This window comes from Salmo salar, chromosome 28 (assembly GCF_965601325.2).
Source record: "Salmo salar chromosome 28, fSalSal1, whole genome shotgun sequence".
NCBI lineage: Eukaryota > Metazoa > Chordata > Actinopteri > Salmoniformes > Salmonidae > Salmo > Salmo salar.
Window position 1 is genome coordinate 6,283,867 of NC_138318.1, and position 17,832 is coordinate 6,301,698.

General features: G+C 40.7%; 1 protein-coding gene across 3 annotated transcripts in view; it reads left to right on the forward strand.

The window, feature by feature from the left end:
• The first annotated feature begins 9,054 nt into the window (after positions 1–9,054).
• s39ab (Zinc transporter SLC39A11) overlaps positions 9,055–17,832 on the forward strand; it is a 143,007-nt gene continuing 134,229 nt past the window's right edge. For 2 of the 3 annotated variants that reach the window (XM_014178910.3, XM_082970352.1), the window contains exons 1-3: positions 9,055–9,128; positions 9,839–9,956; positions 13,704–13,742. In XM_014178910.3, coding sequence (XP_014034385.1) covers positions 9,849–9,956; positions 13,704–13,742 — 147 coding nt within the window. In that variant the 5' untranslated portion in view covers positions 9,055–9,128; positions 9,839–9,848. Of the gene's footprint in view, positions 9,129–9,838; positions 9,957–13,703; positions 13,743–17,832 lie in introns of those variants that run through there. The other variant, NM_001173736.1, reaches the window with a different exon arrangement.

Sequence of the window (17,832 nt, forward strand, 5' to 3'; positions counted from 1 at the left end):
GGAGAGAGAGAGAGAGAGAGAGAGAGAGAGAGAGAGGAGAGAGAGGAGAGAGAGAGAGAGAGAGGGAGAGAGAGAGAGAGTGTGTGAGAGAGTGACAGAGACAGAAAGAGAGAGAGGATGTGGCCCATTGTGGGTGGGGGGATGGCAGGCGGGTAGATAGAAGGCAGGATGAATGATTGCCTCTGTCCTGTTTCCCCTCAGACACGCATAGCTGGAATACCCCGGCAGCCCACCGACCCAGGAGCCGCCTAGCACAGAACAAACACATCAACACGTCCAGCACGTCATCAACACATCCAACACATCCAGGTGCCAAAGTGGTTCAGGCGAGTGGAACATTCAGTACCATCATAGTTACCAGTCTGATCCACTATTCCCTGTATATGAGAATAATAAAAATTCTCGGCTTTTCCTCAATGCTCACTTTCCATTCCCCACACCCATTTACTCCCAGTGCCTGGCATTTTACAGGCCTCTGTAAAGTGAGAAATGCCTTTGTAGTCTTACAGTCTGCACAAACTGTAAGAAACCATTCTCAGGGAAGCTCATCTGCATGCTCGTTGTACTCAACAGGGTCTTGACCTGACTGCAGTTCGGTGTCGTAACTGACTTCATTGGGCAAATGCTCACCTTCCACAGCCACTGGCACACAGATGAAAACCAGTTTCAATTGGCGTCGTGTGGGCAAGCGGTTTGATGAAGTCTACGTTGTGAACAGAGTGCCCCATGGTGTCGGTGGCGTTATGGTAGGGGCAGGCATAAGCTATGGACAACAAACACAATTGCATTTTATTGATGGCAATTTGAATGCACAGAGATACCATGATGAGATCCTGAGGCCCAGTGTGCGATTCTCCATCCATCACCTCATGTTTAAGCATGATAATGCACGGCTATATGTCACAAGGATCTGTACACAATTCCTGGAAGTTGAAAATATCCCAGTTCTTCCATGGCCTGCATACTCACCAGACATGTCACCCATTGAGCATGTTTGGGATGCTCTGGATCGACGTGTACAACAGTGTGTTCCAGTTCCCGCCAACATCCAGCAACTTCGCCGAGCCATTGAAAAGGAGTGGGACAACATTCCACAGGCCACAATCAACAGCCTGATCAACTCTATGCGACGGATATGTGTCACATTGCATGAGGCAAATGGTGGTCACCAAATACTGACTGGTTTTCTGATCCACACCCCTAACTTAAAAAAAGTAACCAACAGATGCATATCTACATTTCTTTTCATGTGAAACCCATAGATTAGGGCCTAATTTATTTATTTCAATTGACTGATTTCTTTATATGAACTGTAACTCAGTAAAATCTTTGAAATTGTCGCATGTTGCCTTTATGTTGTCATTTAATTATTAACCTTTTAACAATATAAATCAACATAAACAACAGCTTAATGTATTTGGATATTTTTATTATGTTAAATTACCAAAAAATGCTTGTGTTACCTTTTGTCACTGATGTTACCTACAGTTGAAGTCGAAAGTTTACATACACCTTAGCCAAATACATTTAAACTCAGTTTTTCACAATTTCTGACATTTAATCCCAGTAAAAATTCCCTGTCTTAGGTCAGTTAGGATCGACACTTTATTTTAAGATTGTGAAATGTCAGAATATAAATAGAGAGAAGGATTTATTTCAGCTTTTATTTCTTTAATCACATTCCCAGTGGGTTATAAGTTTACATACACTCAATTAGTATTCGGTAGCATTGCCTTTAAATTGTTTAACTTGGGTCAAACATTTCGGATAGCCATCCACAAGCTTCCCACAATAAGTTGGGTGAATTTTGGCCCATTCCTCCTGACAGAGCTGGTGTAACTGAGTCAGGTTTGTAGGCCTCCTTGCTCACACACGCTTTTTCAGTTCTTCTGACAAATTTTCTATAGGACTGAGGTCAGGGCTTTGTGATGGCCACTCCAATACCTTGACTTTGTTGTCCTTAAGCCATTTTGCCACAACTTTGGAAGTATGCTTGGTGTCATTGTCCATTTGGAAGACCTATTTGCGACCAAGCTTTAACTTCCTGACTGATGTCTTGAGATGTTGCTTCAATATATCCACATAATTTTCCTGCCGCATGATGCCATCTATTTTGTGAAGTGCACCAGTCCCTCCTGCAGCAAAGCATCCCCACAACATGATGCTGCCACCCCCGTGCTTCACGGTTAGGATGGTGTTCTTCAGCTTGCATAACGATGGTCATTATGGCCAAACAGTTCTATTTTTGTTTCATCAGACCAGAGGACATTTCTCCAAAAAGTACGATCTTTGTCCCCATGTGCCGTTGCAAACCGTAGTCTGGATTTTTTTGGGTGGTTTTGGAGCAGTGGCTTCTTCCTTGCTGAGTGGCCTTTCAGCTTATGTCGATATAGGACTCGTTTTACTGTGGATATAGATACTTTTGTACCCGTTTCCTCTAGCATCTTCACAAGGTCCTTTGCTGTTGTTCTGGGATTGATTTGCACTTTTCCCACCAAAGTACGTGCATCTCTAGGAGACAGAACGCATCTCCTTCCTGAGTGGTATGATGTCTGCGTGGTCCATGGTGTTTATACTTGCATAAAAAATGACTTGTCGTGCACAAAGTAGATGTCTTAACCAACTTGCCAAAACTATAGTTTGTTAACAAGACATTTGTGGAGTGGTTGAAAAACGAGTTTTAATGACTCCAACCTAAGTGTATGTAAACTTCCAACTTCAACTGTATATTTGATTTGACAATTCTATCACGACACAAGGCGAGACACAGGAGGCAGATGGTTGGAGTCTTACAATGTTTATTAATCCAAAAGGAGTAGGCAAGAGAATGGTCGTGGACAGGCAAAAGGTCAAAACCAGATCAGAGTCCAAGAGGTACAGAGTGGCAGACAGGCTCGTGGTCAAGGCAGGCAGAATGGTCAGGCAGGCAGGTACAGAGTCCAGAAACAGGCAAGGGTCAATACCGGGAGGACTAGAAAAAGGAGAATCGCAAAAAGCAGGAGAGCGGGAAAACCACTGGTTGACTTGGAACATACAAGACAAAATGGCACAGAGAAACAGGAAACACAGGGATAAATACACTGGGGAAAATAAGCGACACCTGGAGGAGGTGGAGACAATCACAGGGACAGGTGAAACAGATCAGGGCGTGACAAATTCAAGCTTTCCATAATGTAACTTGACTATTTAATTCACATAATAATAAAAGACAGAAAAGCTTCATGATAAAATTTGTTCGTTTTTGATTAGTAATAATTTACTTTCAACATAACACATTTTTCTATAATATCACCAGTGACAAGTAACACCAGTGACAAATCTTCCGACTACTTCATTTTGAAACCAGCAGGAACCGTTACACCAGTGACGGTAACACCAGTGCCAAATCTGCAGAAAATATAGAATATCTAAGATGGCGGCCACAGTAGCTCAAACCACACTTCTTAAATTGTAAATAAATCACCTAATCATGTGATTTGGGCAATTGTTTTAATCAAATGTCATTTCCCCTTACTATGATCTTAAGGCTTTGCATGAAATAACCAAATTAAATCATCAAATTGCTAACATACAGTGCCTTCGGAAAGTTTTCACATCTCTTGACTTATTCCACATTTTGTTGTGTTACATTCTGAATTCAAAATGTATTCAATTGATTATTTGTATCACCCATCTACAAACAATATCCCAAACTGACAAAGTGAAAACATGTTTTTAGAAATATTTGCAAATTTATTGAAAATTAAATACAGAAATATGTCATTTACATAAGTATTCACACCTCTGAGTCCATACATTGTAGAAGCACATATGGCAGCGATTACAGCGTGAGTCTTTCTGGGTAAGTCTCTCAGAGCTTTCCACACCTAGATTGCGCAACATTTGCCCATTGTTCTTTTCAAAATTCTTCAAGCTCTGTCAAATTCGTTGTTGATCATGTCTTGACAACCATTTTCAGGTCTTGTCAAAGATTTTCAAGCAGATGTAAGTAAAAACGAACTTCGCCACTCAGGAACATTCACTGTCTTCTTGGTAAGCAAGTCCAGTGTAGATTTGGCCTTGTGTTTTAGTTTATTGTCCTGCTGAAAGTAAATTAATCTCCAAGTGTCTGGTGGAAAGCAGACTGAACCAGGTTTACCTCTAGGATTTTGCCTGTGCTTAGCTCCATTCCATTTTTTTTTATCCTGAAAAACTCCCCACTCCTTAAAATGTTTTAATATGAACTAACTAGTGTAAACAATTAACAGGGGATAGTTGTCCCTCAATTTCATGACACTGGTGTTACCCCATTATAAAAAGAAACATAAAAAAATTCTACATCCGTAACAACTTATTACTGGGTCAAAGATTTGTTGGCGGCGGGGCTGTTTTGAAAAGCACATGGTGAAGTTATTAATTACACTTTGGATGGTGTATCAATACACCCAGTCACTACAACAATACAAGCGTCCTTCCTAACTCAGTTGCCGGAGAGGAAGGAAACCGCTCAGGGATTTCACCATGAGTCCAAAGGTGACAGTTTAAACAGTTACAGAGTTTAACCGCTGTGATAGAAGAAAACTGAGGATGGATCAACAACATTGTAGTTACTCCATAATACTAACCTAATTGACAGACTGAAAAGAAGGACACCTGTACGGAAATAAAAATATTCCAAAACATGGATCCTGTTTGCAACAAGGCACTAAGTTAATACTGCAAAAAATGCAGCAAAGCAATTAAGCTTTTGTCCTGATTACAAGGTGTTATGTTTAGGGCAAATCCAATACAACACATTACTGAGTACCAATCTCCATGTTTTCAAGCATAGTGGTAGCTACATCATGCATCAGGTTATGAGTATGCTTGTAATCATTAAGGAAAATGTTTTAATATATTTTTTCATTTTTTATTGTTATGTTTAGCCCCCAAAATATATTTTAAAAGTATGTATTAAGGTGTCTGTACTAGAATGTACGTGTCAAAACGAATGTGGATGATTCAACAAATGAATTTCTATAGCGTCCAAAATATTTTTGGACAATGGAGGAGGAGTACCAAGATGGCTGCGTGTTGGCTTCAATACAGTGCCCCTGTCAGTCATCCAGGGTTTAGAGACATCATTGGTTTAAACACTGGACTTCTGGCCTTGTTACCCTCTAAAAGCTAAATTCTATTTTGAACTAACTATTAAAGTATGTGTAGAATTTACCATATATAGTCAAAAGTAATCGTCTGCAGTTTTCAGAAGGTGAATAGCTCATTGTGGCAGTCTTAAATGGCCAAATATGACTCAATTCTTATTTAAAGCAAAGTAAAAGAAAACGGTTTAAATCATTGACTTTTGAACGTCGTATCACTCAACCATAGAGACTTAACAAAGATATCCCCATGTACACTCGAGCCATATCTTTCTTGTGCCTTTTACAGCTTGTTTCTAGCCTAAAGAGTTGCAAAGTTATGGATCCTTCACATTTATATAATTGTTACGTTCCCCAGTTTCTGTGTTGTAGTTTGTATATTTGTGAGTGTGTTTCAGGTAATGGCTTCCTGAAGTTCTCCAAGCAGCTGATTGGTCGGCCCCATTGCTGATTGGAGAGCTGACCCCGCCCCCTCGTCAGGACGCAGCTGTCTCAATTAACAACCCCAATATAAGCCAGTGTGCTGTTGCTCAGGGAAAGAGAGAGACACAGAGATTTTTGCTGAGAGAGGAGGTTGCTGGCAGAGGGTTCTATATGTTGGTTGTTTCTCAGAAAGAGAATTGGGTATGTACTTAGTTAGTTGTTGCTGAGTAAGCTTATTGTTATGTTCTGTGTTTAGTGCTCAGAGTTTTCTTTAATGTCCTGGGTTAGTGTTTTCTCAGGTTTTGTTGTAGTTTGTACATTTGTGTTACTCTTCATTTGTTCCCAGGGGGGAAGGGGAAGGCACCTAGGGAGTGCTTAGACAAGAGGCCCGCGGGCATACATATACCCGTAGTAGTTTACTGTCTATGCACACTAGGAAAGACCTGGGCGGACCATCCCCTGTATTTTGGTTAGTGCACCAGGTGGTGCTAGTTAGGAAAATAGTGGGTAGGCAGGTAAGGTAGGAGAGGGGGCTTTGATATTTACTTTCTTTGCTTTGGTTCCGTCCAGCCCCTTTTCCCCAAACTTACCGTATGAAGGAATAAATTCCCTGTTAACGGTATTCTCTGCCTATTTGTCATCCTTACTCACACCTACAGTCCATATCTCTTTCACACCACGGAGAGTTAAGTTGTAGCAGGGTGTTGCGTTCCCTCTTTCTAGAGGCGTGCGTAACAATAATAGAAACTGTGGGAAAGCAGTCCCCGTCTGGGGGGGAAAAGGGCACTGTCTACCGGAGACTTTGCTAGCAAACACAGTGTTCTTCGCTCCCGCCTTACGAACACCTGCCCTCGCCGTTGTTAACAGAACTGCAGGAAAGCAGTGCCCGACAGGCGGGGGCAAGAGGACACTGCCCTCTGGTGTCCTAGCTAGCTGCCGGTGTCTCCCCTGCCTTCTGTGTACCGGAGTCCTAGCTAGCTAACAACCCAGCAACAGATAATTAGCTAAATAAGGCTAGCAAGTTAGCCTTTTTATTGGTTAGCAGATGTTAATGCGAGTGTAGCGAAATGCTTGTGCTTCTAGTTCCAACAGTGCAGTAATGTATAACAATTCCCCAACTACCTAATACACACAAATCTAACAAGTAATCCAACAATTCCCCAGCAACTACTTAATACACACGAATCTAAAGGGGTGAATGAGAATATGTACATATAAGTATATGGATGGGCGATGGCCGAGCGGCATAGGTAAGGTGCAGTAGATGGTATAAAATACTGTATGTACATGTGATATGAATAATGTAAACATATTAAAAAAGTGGCATTGTTTAAAGTGACGAGTGATCCATTTATTAGTGTCCAGTGATTGGGTCTCAGTGTAGGCAGCAGCCTCACTGAGTTAGTGATTGCTATTCTGCCACTGAACAAGGCAGTTAACCCACTGTTCCTAGGCCGTCATTGAAAATAAGAATTTGTTCTTAACTGACTTGCCTAGTTAAAAAAAGGTAAAATATATATTTTTTATATATATATTTAACAGTCTGATGGCCTTGAGATAGAAGCTGTTTTTCAATCTCTCGGTCCCAGCTTTGATGCACCTGTACTGACCTCACCTTCTGGATGATCGTGATGTGAACAGGCAGTGAGTGGCTTTGGTGGTTGTTGTCCTTGATCTTTTTGGCCTTCCTGTGACATCGGGTGCTGTAGGTGTCATGGAGGGCAGGTAGTTTGCCCCCGGTGATGCGTTGTGCAGACCGCACCACCCTTGTGGTTGAGGGCAGTGCTGTTGCCATACCAGGCTGTGATACAGCCCGACAGGATGCTCTCGATTGTACATCTGTAAAAGTTTGTCAGGGTTTTGGGTGACAGACCAAATTTCTTCAGCCTCCTGAGGTTGAAGAGGTGCTGTTGCGCCTTCTTCACCACACTGTCTGTGTGGGTGGACCATTTCAGTTTGATGTGTACTCCCAGGAACTTAACTTTCCACCTTCTCCACTGTTGTCCCTTCGATGTGGTTAGAGGGGTGCACCCTCTGCTGTTTCTCCTTTGTTTTGTTGATGTTGAGTGAGAGGTTGTTTTCCTGACACCACACTCCGAGTGCCCACACCTCCTCCCTGTAGGCTGTCTCGTCGTTGTTGGTGATCAAGCCCACTACTGTTGTGTCTGCAAACTTGATTGAGTTGGAGGCGTGCATGGCCACGCAGTCGTGGGTGAACAGGGAGTACAGGAGAGGGCTGAGCACACACCCTTGTGGGGCCCCAGTGTCAGCGAAGTGGAGATGTTGTTTCCTACCTTCACCACCTGGGGGCGGCCCGTCAAAGTCCAGGACCCAGTTTCACATGGAGGGGTTGAGACCCAGGGCCTCCAGTTTGATGAGCTTGGAGGGTACTATGGTGTTGAATGCTGAGCTGTAGTCAATGAACAGCATTCTTACATAGGTATTCTTTTTGTCCAAATGGGATAGGGCGATTGCGTCATCTGTGGACCTGTTGAGGCGGTATGCAAACTGAAGTGAGTCTAGGGTGGCCCGGTAAGGTGGCGGTGATATGATCCTTGACTAGCCTCTCAAAGCACTTTATGATGACAGAAGTGAGTGCTACGGGGCGATAGTCATTTAGTTATCTTTGCCTTCTTGGGTACAGGAACAATGGTAGCCATCTTGAAGCATGTGGGGACAACAGACTGGGATTGGGAGTAATTATATGTCTGTAAACATACCAGCCAGCTGGTATGCGCATGCTCTGAGGACGCGGCTAGGGATGCCGTCTGGGCCAGCAGCCTTGCGAGGGTTAACAAATTTAAACGTTTTACTCATGTCAGCCACTGAAAAGGAGAGGGTGGGGGCGCAGTCTTTGTTAGCGATCTGTGACGGTGGCACTGTATTATCCTCAAAGCGTGCAAAGAAGGTGTTTAGTTTGCCTCGAAGCGTGACGTTGGTATCCGTGACGTCGCTGTTTTTGTTTTTGTAGTCTGTGATTTCCTGTAGACCCTGCCACATACGTCTCGTGTCTGATATAGCCCATTTTGACTTTGTGGCTGTATTTACTAGTGGAAACCCTACCTCAGTGGTTCATGTATATGCAGGAACACCAGAGGAGGCTGTGGGAGGAGCTATAGGAGGACGGGCTCATTGTAATGGCTGGAATGGAATTGATTGAACAGTATCAAACATATAGAAACTACATGTTTGACTCCCTTCCATTTTAACATTCCAGCCATTACAATGAGCCCGTTTTCCTATAGCTCCTCCCACCAACCTCCACTGAGGGATACCCACATGTAGGAACGGCCCGAATTGCGGGCGCAGTTACACCCTTGTAGTATATGTTCAGTTTGAATTGTCCACATACATATTTTTTACTTGATAGCTACATTTCTAAATTCAAGAAGGCCTATTTCAAAAGTTAGTGAAGGCGGTCTGTGGCTTTGTGAATGAAGGCTCATTGTCCTATCACATTCCAATTAACGCCTCCAACCTGGACTAGCCAATGGCATCTTGCGAGGGGCGGTGCTCAACCTGTCACAGACATGCGTACAGGGAAGTAAGAAGTAAATAGATTAGACTTTCGGTGCAGGAGTGACAGTAAGTAATGTACCTTTTTCAATTATTTGAAACCAAATTAGAATATATTATTCTGGACCCGGATAGCGCATGTATTTTAGCAATGCCGTAAAGCACGTGTTACGTTCGTACAAAACCAGCGAACAAAAGCAAAGTTGTCTCAGCTTCATCGAAACAGACATTGACTTGGTGTTGTTTGACTGTGAACTTACAGTATACAGCACGTATTCTAACTCATTGGACAATACTAGCTAGCCTGCTACATGTAAATAGCTACATGGGAATGCACATACTAAATATTTAATCACATTCCTCATTGACATTTCTGAAACTTTGCTTGCTAACGTTAGCTAACTAGCAAAGCACATTGATTTCAGAGACAGCATGTCAGTAGAGACAGCTATTTTGGACACAAAGAAAGATGGAACAATTCAATGAAAGAGAATAGGTAATTGTCCCTTCTTGCCTGCCAAGCAAGTTCATTTAGCTAGATAACTAAACTTGTAGGTTGGGCAGTAATTCGCAAACATGTCATCCTGTCAAGTTCCTGATCCAAGAGGATTTGGCACACACCCCTTTGTTCTACATAGATCTGAGTTATTTGAAGCGTTCATATTACTGGAATTGTCTTACAATGTACCTTACACTCTGAGTCATAAACACAACCTAAAAGTAACCTGTGCTGCTCTTCTCTCCTCACCCCTCTACTGTGTGTATCTCTCTGTCCCCAGGATTGGCACCATGCTTCCAGGCTACAGTCCTGTGACCCAGGCCCTGCTGGGGACTCTGTTCACCTGGGGCCTGACTTCTGCTGGGGCTGCCCTGGTCTTCATCTTTTCCAGCCGACAGGTGAGGAACTGGCACGACATTTCTGTGTGGTGCTGCAGTATGATGTTTTATTGTGACACTGGCAAATGCACACAAATATAGTTTGTTATTCCTGGCGTGTACTGCAATGTATCCCTTTGTTTCACTAAACCAATTGCAGTATATTTGAATGGTTTCAGCAGTTCCATAGAAATCAGGGGTTGGAACCAAAATAATTTCCCAATTGTTTCGTTCTAAACAGAACCGTTATGTTTTCTGTTCCTTTCTGAACAGCAAAATAAAGTTCTGAACCGGTTCGAACCCCCCAAAAGTACCGGTTTATATCGTTCCTTTCATTTCCTATTTAAAAATCGGATTACATTTAGCAAGACATTAAATTACTTCACTAATCAGTGTGGATCGAGCAGCTTGCTATGGATAAGGTAAGCTATTTTTTTGCCATAACGGCATGGTTTAATCATAATGAAAGACAAACACACACTGTGCACTGTGCTGCCAGTCACTATGGACAGATAAGTGTAGAGCGTGAGATGCGACTGAAATTTTGCAGGTGGAGGAGGAGGCTTGGCTTCACGCACTGGGCATCTTGTTATGACATGCATTTTCTGAATTAGGCCCACAGAATTATACCTACGGAGAGTGGCTTCTATGGAAGAACTTTGAATGTCTTGATTTTCTGAGAGTTGGTTTAACATCGGACCAGAGCTAACGTTACTACCTAGCTAACAAGCTTGTGTGTGTGCAGAGCTGCACTATAATTCAAAACTTGTCTTACCTTTTTGTAGTTAATAAATCCAATGTGAAACGTGATAACTATATGATCCTGAACTAGCATTGAAAAAGTGAATCCATTCTTCTATAATTAAAAATCTTTCTCCCTAATTTCTGAATCACACTTGTAACGTCGTCAGTATGCTACAGTAACCTATGCTTTGGAGAGGGAGGGGCAGGTAGCCTACACTGGCAAAGATTTCCAGCTGGCAGGCAGACACTGGAATAAGTTTCTGAGTGACAGAATGAGGGCTTTATTGCGATTTTTGTGGGACTGGAAAAAATGGCCGGAATGTAAAATAACGTTAATAACCGGTTCCCATGCTTTTAACGCTTTGATGCGTACGATCACATAGTGCATTCGGAAAGTATTCAGACCCCTTCCCTTTTTCCACATTTTGTTACGTTACAGCCTTATTCTAAAATTGATAAAAATTATTTCAAGGTACACACTACCTAGGGGTGGGCGGTATACCGGTATGAACGTGAATACTGGTATGATGTTGTGCCATGATATGGATTTTGCCATATCATACTAAATTCATAAATGTATGAAATAAGGCGTTTTTGTTTTCAAAATTTCAGTTGAGTGATACAGCTTAGTGAGCTAGTTTATCTTTTACTAAAAACAGCCATTTTTAGAAAATAAACAACTAGAAGCATGGATGTTACACGCAATCTGTCTGCCAATCGAAGTCAACAAACAAGCATGCGCAACTGCAGAGTAAGCAAACATTTAGTGAAGTAAACTCCTCTTGTTAGCAAAAGTCGCCCGAAAATGAAATCATTGAATGATGTCAACAAACATGGCATTTAGCTTAGCATTAGCTCATTATAATCAGTACAACATTCCAAAATTATTTTGCACACATCATATGTGTCCATTACAATCTATGCAAGAATCGTAATGAATTTGTCACCAGTACTTGAAACCGTGAATAAAACAGTAAATACATTATGCTCCACACCACCGTTCAAAAGTTTTGGGTCACTTAGAAATGTCCTTGTTTTTGAAAGAAAAGCAATTTTTTTTCCCCCATTAAAATAACATTAAATTGATCAGAAATACGGTGTAGACATCGTTAATGTTGTAAATGACTATTGTAGCTGGAAGCGGCAGATTATTTTTATGGAATATCAACATAGGCGTACAGAGGCCCATTATCAGCAACCATCACTCCTGTGTTCCAATGGCATGTTGTGTTAGCTAATCCAAGTTTATAATTTTAAAAGGCTAATTGAGCATTAGAAAACCCTTTTGCAATTATGTTAGCACAGCTGAAAACTGTTGTCCTGATTTAAAGAAGCAATAAAACTGGCCTTCTTTAGACTAGTTGAGTATCTGGAGCATCAGCATTTGTGGGTTTGATTACAGGCTCCAAAAATCACCATATGATATCGCTGACAACGTCTTAACTTTAGTTAATTTGTATTCATTATTACAGGAAAATAAACCTAAAACCAGATCGTTATTTACAATTTAATGGTGAGCTAATTATATTAAATAGCTTACGTTTATGAGTGTGATGAAATATAAGCAGGGCATTCTACCAGATCATTTTTTAACTTGGACACTGTCTCATTGACCTAACATTATATCCTAATTTGACTTTGGTGCAGGTAATGTTCTTCACATTACCGTTTCTGGTAAACACACACTATATCAAATATAATCAAAGTTTATTTGTCACATGCACAGGATACAGAAGGTGTAAACGGTACAGTGAAATGGTTACTTGCATTGTGGAGTCTTTTCTTTAGACATGTAGCTAGCTAGCTAAACAATGAACCATAATCCCAACTCATAACATTACTACCCTGCATGAATCTACAGGTAGCTAAAGCTAACCAACTAGCTAGGTTCAATGTTAGCTTATTAACTAACATTAGGCAATAAATAGCAATACAAATGGCTCTGAGATACGAATAGTATTAGTACACAAGGTCATACATGTAACGTTAGCTAGCGAGCCAGCCAGCTAACGTTAGCTAGCTAGCTAACAGTATGCTTTAACTTGCAATGAAAACAACTTTCTGACATAATTAGAAATGTATAATATCTGAATGTAGCTAGCTACATTAGCTTCTCCCTCTGTCACGGATGCGATGGTTGCCCTTAGTTTGAAGATGTACTCCGTAGACAGGTGTTTTATACAACAGCCTTCTGTGTTCACTTTTTGACTGTTCGCATTTGAAATAAAACGGCTGAATTCTCTCCATCTCCTTAGCTTTCATACTCTGCTTCCACCAGGCATTCCACTGATTTCAAAACTCGGTCCTCCAGTAAGTGAGAGACAACTTTTGAAGTTCTTTGTGATATGTTTTTTAAAAAAAAGCAGCTTTAGAAAGGATTACCTACACATGCTAAGCAGCACATTATAGACAGAAAAAAATGTATGTTCAAGTGCCCCTCCTGTGAAGTATTGGCGCGCGACATACAGCTACTTTCCTGAAACGAGTCACAATGTTCCGCAAAAGTGAAATGGGCTACTTCTATGTGAATTTATGGAGAGGCGGAACACACCTCAATTCAAATTGTTGTATGAAAATATAAATGGTTAGAAATAATTTTACATTGACAAGTTGATCATAGCCTGTAGATAATTAGCAAGCAGCGTGCCTTGGTTTGAGAGCAGCGCGGGTTAACTGTCCTGTTGAGAAATACTCACATTTTGGATCAGTGAGTGCATTCTGACATCACACGCATAAAAAAAACTCACGCTGGGGTGACCTTTATTTGGAATTCACACGCGAAAAGATAAATATAACGATTCTGTTTATGAACAGTATAGATTACTTTCGTTCCCGGTTCTGATTGTGTTTCTCAAATAATTTCGTTTTCCAGTTTTGGGTTCTGTTTCCTGAACCCGTTCCAACCCCTGATAGAAATTGATTGATAGTTCAACAATATCTTGGAGAACGTGCCTTACTCGTCAACTTAACATCACAGTGGCTTGTTGATGCCCTTGGTTTGATTTTACTTCTCCCCCCCCTTAGAAGCGGATCTTGGATGGAAGTCTGGGCTTTGCTGCTGGGGTAAGAAAATATGCTTTTGAACCAGTCACACACACAAAAATTCCAATACAATCCTACAGTTCGGCAGGACGAGAGCTGTTTCTCTCACTCACACACACCTGTCCACCCACCTTTACCCAACCCAGGATTGCCCTGCTATCTAATGTGAATACAAGCAGATGTCAGATGTGACAGTCTTTTCAGTTGTTGTGGTGGACTCAAAGTCAAAGGATGGGTAAGACTTTTCCAAAGTATTCCCTACTGTCTCATAAGAAGAAGTGTAACTTTCTGGGAAGTTTGTCAGAAGCATTGCTGCCTTCCTGACAGTTATTATATAATTCTCGATCTTAATAATACATCTGAGTAAGGCTATACATCCCACTGTCTCCTAGAATGAAAGAAGAGGAATAGATGAACAAGGTATTATTGCTCACCTCAACAAACGATAATAGAAGACTCACCTTAGTATAGGGCTGTCCCCGACTTAGGAAAATGTTGGTCAACCAATATTTCTGTTCTGTTGACCAATCATGTATTTCTTCATATATAGACACATCCTATGGGTTTTAGTCAAATCTACTATATGCGCTGAGCTTGTCTGATATTTTAAGCGAACTGTTTGATGAAATAATTAAGACGCTCAAATGTCTAGAGAGTCTGACCGCAATTTATTTGCTTGTGCCAGGACTGACTTGCTGTCTGTGTAAAAACAAAAAGACAGCAAGTGACTTTGACTAGCACCCATTATCTCTCTCACCTCCCTGCTTCAGCAATGACCACAGAACATCAACAGTGTGTATTGAGCTGTCTGTATTGCTGAGGGTGCAACAAAATTTCAGTCAAAGTTATGTTTAGGAAAAGCATTACAAATCATGAATGACTCATATGCTGTGTGATGACGTGAACAAATAAATGATTGATTGATACTGTAGCCTATATAAATATAGGCCTAAGTAAGTAACAGTGTTAAAACTAAACAGGATATAATACAAAAAACGAGTGTTCTGGAGTAGGCAGCGCCATTAGTAAGTAAGTAAACTGTGATTGGACCAAAGTGTTAGTCAATGTGATTTTTCCATAAATACACAAGTATTTACCTCTTCATGCTAACTTTCTATTGCAATTGATTGTGGTAAGTTAATTTATATGTTTTGATATGTGAATGCCAAGTATGTCTACTTCACCATCCACCCATTTTATTGGTAAACTACAAGGTAGTGTAAACACTCTTTTAATGATCCAAAACATAATATGGTACACTTTTCATAACTAGGTAAGTCAGTTAAGAACAAATTCTTATTAACAATGACGGCCTAGGAACAGTTGGTTAACTGCTTTGTTCAGGGGCAAAACGATAGGTTTTTACTTTGTCTCCTTGGGGATTCGATCTAGCAACCTTTTGGTTACTGGCCCAACGCTCTAACCACTAGGCTACCTGCCGCCCCTGCAATGGAAGAGACTGAAAATAAAACATATGCGTAAAATATTTAGCTTCCTCTTTCAAAATATAATTTGGTGAATCATAGATGACTCCATCATGTGTAACGAGTTTATGTAAATCATTTTTTGGTAGCATTTCTATGTTGAAGATTCAAGAAAAATGTGCATTTTTCCCAATTTTCCATCCAATTCACTTTATTTTTGTAATACATTACACTTGATGGTTCTTGAATAAGTACCTCAAATAATTTTTGTTTTTCCTCTAACTTATTTTGTGCCTCTATAGTACAGTTAAGTGATAATGCCCTCGAAGCCGGTGTTTGTTGGTTATATTGGCATGGGTGTTGTTAGGCCCAAGACGAAGTCGAGGTTCTGCAAATTGTGCCAATATATCCAACAAACACCGGCTTCGAGGGCATTATCACTTTTATACAATGGGTCACCAACATATTCAAATAATGATCGACATATTTTCATTAAAACCTTATTTTGATAAATGTATTCATACTATTTCATCCTTCCACAAGATTCAGTCCCGACACAAATCTAGTGTTGCTAGAGACGCGACCCAGTCGTTCGTTCTTTTTGTTCTGTATCTATGGACGTGACCCAGTCGTTCGTTCTTTTTGTTCTGTATCTACAGTGGTTGCTCCACTAAAAGATTTGCAATTATGCTGCTGGATTTAGACATAATTTGTGGTTTAGTACGGCACCCTGCGTCAGCACTTCATTGCTCCAGACCAGCGCAAGGGGGAGTTAGAGCATTGATTATGCTTTTGGGTCCTATTGTGTCTCTAAATGACAATGAATGGGTGACATAAACCTAAATAGAAACTGATAATTGTGCACGACTTCAGTATTACTTTCTCAAACTGTTGTTACACTAAGGTTTTTATTATTTTATTTTGTTAGGATTATTTTGCTCTTATACAGCGCCTAAGTGGCGCAACGGTCTAAGACACTGCATAGCAATGCAAGATGTGTTGCTACAGATGGTGGTTCAATACCCATGCCGGCCTCGACTGGGAGACCCATGAGATGATTGCAGGTTTTTGGTTTCTCTCCCTCTAAAAACGGAAATAAATAATTCTAAAAAACAAACTGGCTTTATTTCCAAATGAGTAAAATTGTCTCACCCCATGTTCAAGAATGGCCTTTTTCTCGCTCATTTTACATTATTTGAAAATGAAATAATCTCCAAATATAGTTCTTTTTTTTTTAAACAAATCGATTATTATTCATTTAGAATTATATAAAAGCATGGGGACTGGTCTTGATACAGTTGAAGTCAGAAGTTTACATAAACTGAGTTTAAATATATTTGGCTAAGGTGTTTCACAATTCTTGACATTTAATCCTAGTAACAATTCCCTGTTTTTGGTCAGTTAGGATCAGCACTTTATTTTAAGAATGTGAAATGTCAGAATAATAGAAAAGAGGTGATTTATTTCAGCTTTTATTTCTTTCATCACATTCCCAGTGGGTCAGAAGTTTACATACACTCAATTAGTATTTGGTAGCCTTTAAATTGTTTAACTTGGGTCAAACATTTCAGGTAGCCTTCCACAAGCTTCCCACAATAATTTGGGTGAATTTTGGCCCATTCCTCCTGACAGAGCTGGTGTAACTGAGTCAGGTTTGTAGGCCTACTTGCTCGCACACGCTTTTTCAGTTCTCTCCACACATTTTCTATAGGATTGAGGTCAGGGCTTTGTGATGGCCACTCCAATACCATGACTTTGTTGTCCTTAAGCCACTTTGTCACAACTTTGGAAGTATGCTTGTGGTCATTGTCCATTTGGTGACCCATTTGCGACCAAGCTTTAACTTCCTCACTGATGTCTTGAGATGTTGCTTCAACATATCCACGTAATTTTCCTTCCTAATGATGGTCAAACAGTTCTATTTTTGTTTCGTCAGACCAGAGGACATTTCTCCAAAAAGTACGATCTTTGTCCCCATGTGCAGTTGCAAACCGTAGTCTGGCTTTTTTATTGCGGTTTTGGAGCTGTGGGTTCTTCCTTGCTGAACGGCCTTTCAGGTTATGTCGATATAGGACTCGTTTTACTGTGGATATAGATACTTTTTGTACCTCTTGCCTCCAGCATCTTCACAACTTTGCTGTTGTTCTGGGATTGATTTGCATTTTTTGCACCAAAATAAGTTATTATTATTATTTTTTTCCACCTTTTATTTAACCAGGTAGGCTAGTTGAGAACAAGTTCTCATTTGCAACTGCGACCTTGCCAAGATAAAGCATAGCAAATCGACACATACAACACAGAGTTACACATGGTATAAACAAAACATACAGTCAATAATACATAATACATTTATCTCTAGGAGACAGAACGCGTCTCCTTCCTGAGCGGTATGACGGCTGTGTGGTCCCATGGTGTTGATACTTGCATACTATTGTTTGTACAAATGAACGTGGTACCTTCAGGCGTTTGGAAATTGCTCCCAATGATGAACCAGACTGGTGGAGGTCTACAATTTGTTTTCTGAGGTCTTGGCTGGTTTCTTTTGATTTTCCCATGGTGTCAAGCGAAGAGGCACTGAGTTTAAAGGTAGGCTTTGAAATACATCTACAGGTACACCTCCAATTGACTCAAATGATGTCAATTATATATACAGACATGTGCCCCCTTCCGGTACCGGAGGTACTATG